The sequence below is a fragment of the Chelonia mydas genome, chromosome 17 (genome assembly GCF_015237465.2).
Source record: "Chelonia mydas isolate rCheMyd1 chromosome 17, rCheMyd1.pri.v2, whole genome shotgun sequence".
Taxonomy (NCBI): Eukaryota; Metazoa; Chordata; order Testudines; family Cheloniidae; genus Chelonia; species Chelonia mydas.
Window position 1 is genome coordinate 1,545,534 of NC_051257.2, and position 6,000 is coordinate 1,551,533.

Sequence of the window (6,000 nt, forward strand, 5' to 3'; positions counted from 1 at the left end):
GATGGACACAGGTAAGACGAGGGAATGTACCCAACTGTGCACGAGGCCTCTGGATAAAGGCAGGTCCCAGGCTCACCACCCCTGGATTAGACCACTGGAAAGGGGTCAGCTGCACACACCCCACCCCTGACCCAAGAACACTAAGGGGTCACTGGATTATTTTTAGGTAAGCCATGGAGCCCAGCCTAGGGCACCTGCCTCATTGCTTTGGGTGTAGTCACAATAGCATGAATGGAGCTGCCAGGCCAATTTCTCAGCTCTGCAGCTTGGTGCATGGCTGCTCTGGTTGCTGGGCTAGCCTTTGTTCTGACTGGGTTCTCCACAGGAAGAGCCAGTTACCCCTGCTTCATACCAAACCAGGAATTAAGGCTTTTGAAGAGACCATCACCTAGGACCAGTGAGAGCTCTGTGCCCTGCCGGGTCCCCTCTTCAGCAGAGTTCTTGCATTCCAGAGCCTTGATCGTCCCTGTCTGGCCTATTCCTAGATTGCCCCAACACCAGCTCTGGCCAAAGCAGCAACTGGGTGACATTAAAGACTATGTTTTACCCCTCTCCTCTGCCCCTTTGCTCCTGTCAGTCCACGTCTTCCCTTTCTCTGCCGCCTTCATTGGCAAATGCTCTGCCCACTCTTCTAACCGCCTCCACCCCTGGAATCCTGCTGACTTCCTCCCTTCTGGCTTCACCTGGAGCTTGGCCCCCTCCCCTGGCTCACTGATAGAACGCTGCATCTCTCCCACCCCAGCCCCCACTGTCCCTTCTCAAGCCCTCGGCCCCTCCTGCTCTGCCCAGAATCCTGACAAATCTTTTCCAGCAAAATTCACCACCGAGCAGCCATTTCCCTCACCTGCCCCTTGACCACCTTACTCCTCCCCTCTTCCACTTCCAGAAAAGCTCCCCGCCCGTCCCCATCCCACCTGCCTCTGCAGCCACTGGCCAGCTCCCTCCCTCCTGCCCCATCTGCAGCCACAGGGTATGTGACACTGAGCTGCACGTGTGATCTCCGGTGGGGGCAGACTGATCCAGCTAGCATGCTGCAAGCAGCAGTGTAGCTGTGGCTGCCCAAGCAGCGGGATGGGCTAGCAGCCCTGGGTACAATCCCAGCTGAAACCCTGCCTACGTGCATGGGCCATTGCACTGTTTTCAGTGCCGGACCTGCCATTGGCTGTCTCTGCCTCGAAGACGCCTCCCCATCAGCCTCTGAAAGAAGCTGCTTCCTTCCCCAGGTCACTGCATGCTCTGCCCCGGGAAAGAACGGCCCAGATGTGCTGCAGAAGCTTGGAAACAGACACGTATTTAATGCATGTAACATCCCATCACAACATGGAAGATAAACCCTCTTTCCCAACCAGCTCCACCCTTCCCCTCCTGATTTGCCTGCTGTGACCCCTGCCCCATTGGCATTGACCTGACCCTGGGAGCAGCATGGCGGGGGGGGGGGGGGGGGGGGGGGGGAGGGGGGTTGGGTTTTTGCAGGGGGCAGGTCAGGCCATCCTGTGACAAAGCACAGGCTTTGTTAAGTGACTGCAGAGCCCTTTGCCGGTTGAGCTCAGCTGTAAGGCACGTGTGGTGCAGAGCTGAGGAGGTGCAAAGCGCCCCATGTCCAAGCCCTCCACTGCAGGGGGGGTTTGCAGAACCCCACAGACGATGCCCCTTCACTCAGTCCACTAAGAACTTCTCCCCGTCCGCATCCTTCCCGGCGCGCCGCCTGCAGGAGTCTGGGAAGAAGTCGGAGCGCAGCAGACGAGAGAAGTACGTCAGGATCATGGCATCCAGCAGGAAGAGGTTGACTATCAGGAAGGCTCCCTGACCCCGCACCTCCACGTAGCACACAAAGTACCAGGTCAGGTAGGTCTGAGGCACCAGGCGGAAGAGGAAATACATCACCAGGTTGACATACTTGTTGACCCTGTAGAGGGTGGGAGCTGGCATGTTGCTCAGCTTCAGCAGCATGCGGATGGTCAGGAAGATGTTGCTCACCTCCACGAAGAGCGACAGCATCCCCGCTGCCACGAAGCGGTCCAGGAAGATCCCGGAGAAGAAGGCTGAGATTGCCTGGCAGGGGGGACCCAGACACAGGAGTGAGGCCAGCTGACTTCCCCTCCATCCTCCTGCCAAGCCCAGGCATGGAGCTGAGTGCCGGATACCAGGCTCACTCCAGAGGAAGGAGATTAGAGGGCAGGCAGTAAAGGGGGAGGGGGGGGGGAGCCCCTCCAGCTCAGCCTGCAGGGCCCTGGGTAGTGGGGAGCCATCTCTCAGGAGTGAGCAGATTGGTTCAGCTTCCCGGGGCTCTGGCCACAGTTGCGTGGCCACCCCACTCTCACAAGGTTAGTCTAACCCAGCCGGTGTCCCAGCCAGGATGTACTAACCAATCTTTCTGTGCACGGGAGCTGGGCAGGTCCCTTGGGCTCTTTTCTCCACCTCCTGCTTTACTCCCCAGGAAATCACCCATGACCTGGCTGACTGCCCCATTTGGCAGGTGCTGGCTTCTGCATGCCCACCCTGCTGAGGAAAGCTGCAGGTGAAACTCGGGCAGGGAGCCGTTCCGAAGCTGGCCTCACAAAGCCTGTGTAGCTCCATGCACCTGACCTTCAGCCCTGGGCCATGATCTGCTCAGCTAACAGGCAACAAGGCCAGCACAGGTCAGACATCCCCAACCTCAGGGACTCCCAGCCCTAGCCTCCTGTGGGGCACCTGTCCTGCCTCCCCAGGGTCACTGGTCAGTTTCACTCAGCTGTGGGTGTATCTGGAAAGAGGAGAGTCAACTCAGCTGGTCTCGCTCAGTGCTGTATGTGCCAGCCGGGCTCATTGCATGGGCCTGTACTTGCCATGGCATGGTGAACCAGGTACTCCCAGGATGCTCGGGACTGGTGGCTCAGAATGATGTCGAGTGTGTCGTGGATGAAGTAGCCTATGGAAGAGAGGCAGAGAGCACAGTCCGTCAGTCCTGGTGTGGGGGGAGTTACAATCACCCCCTGTGCGTCTATAACAGAGCCTTCATCGAGACCTTTCAGGTGTGACCCAGTGCCAAGGCTAGTGAGATGGGGCTGCATTAAACCGTCCCCCCCCGCCGCCGCCATTGGTAACGAACGTTGGGAGGAACAGCTGGTGTCCTGATGGACACTCTCAGGAAGGCAGATTCATGCCTCTCCAACTGCATGCGTTATCACCAAGACTAGTTTGCGCACAGCAGCAGCAAGCAGGGTGGAAAGGAAACAAGAATGAGCCTGTCAGCGAGGTTGGGCACACGGGGAAAACGGTCTGGAACAGGACGCTGGGAGCAGGAGTAGCTCCGTCTGGAACGGCTCAATGACCGTGCCGCACAGTAGGCGCTGCAGCCTCGTGTCATGGAGCAGGGAGGCGAGCGCCCCGTGCACAGGGCTCGCTGTGGCTGGGCACCACCGAGGTACTGAAAAGCTCCAGGCAGCGCAGCAAAGAGCAAGCGACGCGACCGGGAACTGGAGAAACGGCTGCTGAGCCGAGCCACAGATTCAAATCTGTGGGGGAACAGGCTAGACAGCCCTGTGGCTCTGAAGACACCAACGCTTAAGGAGGGGCACTGTTGTGGGCAGGACCAGGGCGTGTTACAGGAACAACAGGATGGAATTAAAGCACAGGTGAGCTTAAGGCTGAACACCATGAAAGGTTTTTAGCACCGAGGGGAGGGGCTGGCAGTGGCAGGTCTGGGGCTGGGGGAGGGGCCTCTCCGCCCACTGCAGCCCTGAGCCCCTGCACAGCGCTCACTAGGCTGCTGCACGGCCACCCGGCTTCGAGAGAACTTCGGGGAGAGGTACTGGGCGGTAACATACTCTCCCCCGGGACACAGGAGACGACCCCGCACTTGGGACGTTCCAGAGTGGGCTGCACAAAGCCCCGGAGGGGATGCTGCTGAATCAATCCTGCCTGGAGCTGGCTGGGGCAGCAATCTGGGGAAGGCTCTTCCAGCTCCAATTTCAGCACCTCTAGCGGAAATGCAGCACACCAGACCCCTGCGCTGGGGGAGGAAGGGGCAGAAACCCTACCTGCAGAGAAGCAGAGAAGCAGGTATCCTGAAGTGGACGAGGTGTTTTCAATGTCCACCAGCATCTCAGGAACCTGCCATACGCTGGGGAGGGGAGAGACATGCAGAGGGGTGTGTGGTTTCGTATAGTCTGATCATAGCAGCCCTCCTCACCTCCCAAGTATCATGGTGCGGAGGGGCCTGGGCACAGTTCCTCTTCCCGAGTTACCGCTTCTCACCCAGAGTAACTCCCCCAGTAGCAGAAGCAAAGAGAAACAGCTGGGCCCTCAGTCAGCCATTCGGCTCCTTCCAGGGCTGCGTGTCCCAGGCCCCATCACCTTCCCAGAGCCCAGGAACAGGCCTAGGTTGTGATCAGTAATTGCCCGATTTAGAACATGTCCACAACACTGGATACAGTCAGAGTCAGCTGGGGCCTTTGTTCTTTCTCCTGTGCTTAGTGGCTCATTGCTCATGCTGCAGGGAATCAGTGAACGCTCCAAGCCTCGCTTGGAAGGGCCTGGAGTCCCTGGGACCAGGCTTTGAGACTTGGCACATGATCAGCTCCGCCCTTCCCCCCTCTGCTAGGCGGATACACTGGGTGGAGGTCTCCTTAGCAACAGAGCGCCCCTTGCCAGGTGTGCACCTCAGGGGCCTCAGGGACGCCCTGCAGACCAGGAATGTCCCCTGCTCTCCTGGCCCCCTCCGCGGTTTGGTGCAGGGTGCTATGCGCTGGTTGTCCTGCTTGCCCGCTGCTCTCCTCTGGGGCAGGGAGGAGGCGGCTCTGATAGGCCACCGCGGGGAAGGGGGGTGCTCAGCACCGAACGGACCCCCATGTCCCATATACAGTGTGCAGCACAGTCGGGCCTCAGGCCTTTGGGGGCACCCCAGCCTAACCCCGGCACAGCAGCAGCCCCAGCCCGTGGGCTCCTGGTACCCAGCCCGTGGGCTCCTGGTACCCAGCCCGGCTCTCCAGAGGCCCCGGGACCACTAGCTGCAGGGAGGAGCCCGGGGCCGGGTGCACGTGCTGCAGGCTCAGCGCTGATCAGCACCCGCCTGCCAGGCTCCCGGGGGCCGGCAGGGCTCTGGGCAAACACGTCTAATGGGGAGCAAAGGGGAGGCCTTGGCGGGCGGGGGAGGCCAGGCTGAGCTGCCCGGGGCCCCGCGCGCCGGGGGCAGGAGGAGGAGGAGGGGGGGGGCACCCCACGCCCGGGGCCCCGCGCGCCCGGGGGGGGGGAGGGGAGCCCCGCGCGCCGGGGGGGGTAGGAGGGGAGGCCCCCCACGCCCGGGGCCCCGCGCGCCGGGGGGGGGCGGGAGGGGAGCCCCGCGCGCCGGGGGGGGGGGGGGGGCACCCCACGCCCGGGGCTCACTCACCACAGCACGGCCCAGAGCCCCGTCACCACCGAGTGCACGAAGGAGACGAGCAGGTTCCGCCAGCGCCAGGCGCGGGTCGGGTCCCGGCGCACGTGGGCGGGCAGGGGCAGGCGGCGCAGCCCCCGCTGCAGCGCCTTGAAGAGCAGCGTGGAGCCCAGCACCAGCCCGGCCGCGCGCAGCCAGGGCCCCATGCCGCCGCCTGGCCCCGCCGCCGGCCCCGCACGCTCCGGCCCGGCCCGGCCCGCCCCCGGCTCGCCCAGCCCCTGCTCCGGCCCCTGGCTCGCCCGGCCCCTGCTCCGGCCCAGCCCGCCCCCGGCTCGCCCGGCCCCTGCTCCGGCCCCGCCCCCGGCTCGCCCAGCCCCTGCTCCGGCCCCGGCCCCGGCTCGCCCGCCCCCTGCCGGCCCCCTCGGCTCGCGGGAGGCGCTGGGCCAGCTCAGAGGGCGTCAGGGCTGGCAGGGGGAGGGGCCGGCATGGGAGAGGGGCTGGGAGGGGGCGGGGTTGGCACGGGGAGGGGCTGGGCCAGCGGAGAGGGGGGCAGGGCTGGCAGGGGGAGGGGCCGGCATGGGAGAGGGGCGGGGTTGGCACGGGGAGGGGCTGGGCCAGCTCAGAGGAGGTCGGGACTGGGAGGGGGC

At 63.3% G+C, this 6,000-nt stretch overlaps 1 protein-coding gene across 2 annotated transcripts; it reads right to left on the reverse strand.

Moving 5' to 3' along the window:
* Window positions 1-1,275: 1,275 nt before the first annotated feature.
* TLCD1 (TLC domain containing 1) lies at window positions 1,276-5,615 on the reverse strand. Of its 2 annotated transcripts, XM_043530998.1 has the most exons (5): window positions 5,369-5,615; window positions 4,020-4,102; window positions 2,826-2,908; window positions 1,978-2,052; window positions 1,276-1,851 (listed from the first exon to the last, which is right to left on the reverse strand). In XM_043530998.1, the coding sequence occupies exons 1-5, from the start codon at window positions 5,557-5,559 to the stop codon at window positions 1,657-1,659; spliced, it is 627 nt and encodes a 208-aa protein (XP_043386933.1). In that variant the 5' UTR covers window positions 5,560-5,615; the 3' UTR covers window positions 1,276-1,656. The 2 variants fall into 2 exon arrangements, with proteins under 2 accessions (XP_043386933.1, XP_037736423.1); XM_037880495.2 differs by having other exon boundaries at window positions 1,276-2,052; window positions 5,369-5,612.
* Between the last annotated feature and the right edge of the window lie 385 nt (window positions 5,616-6,000).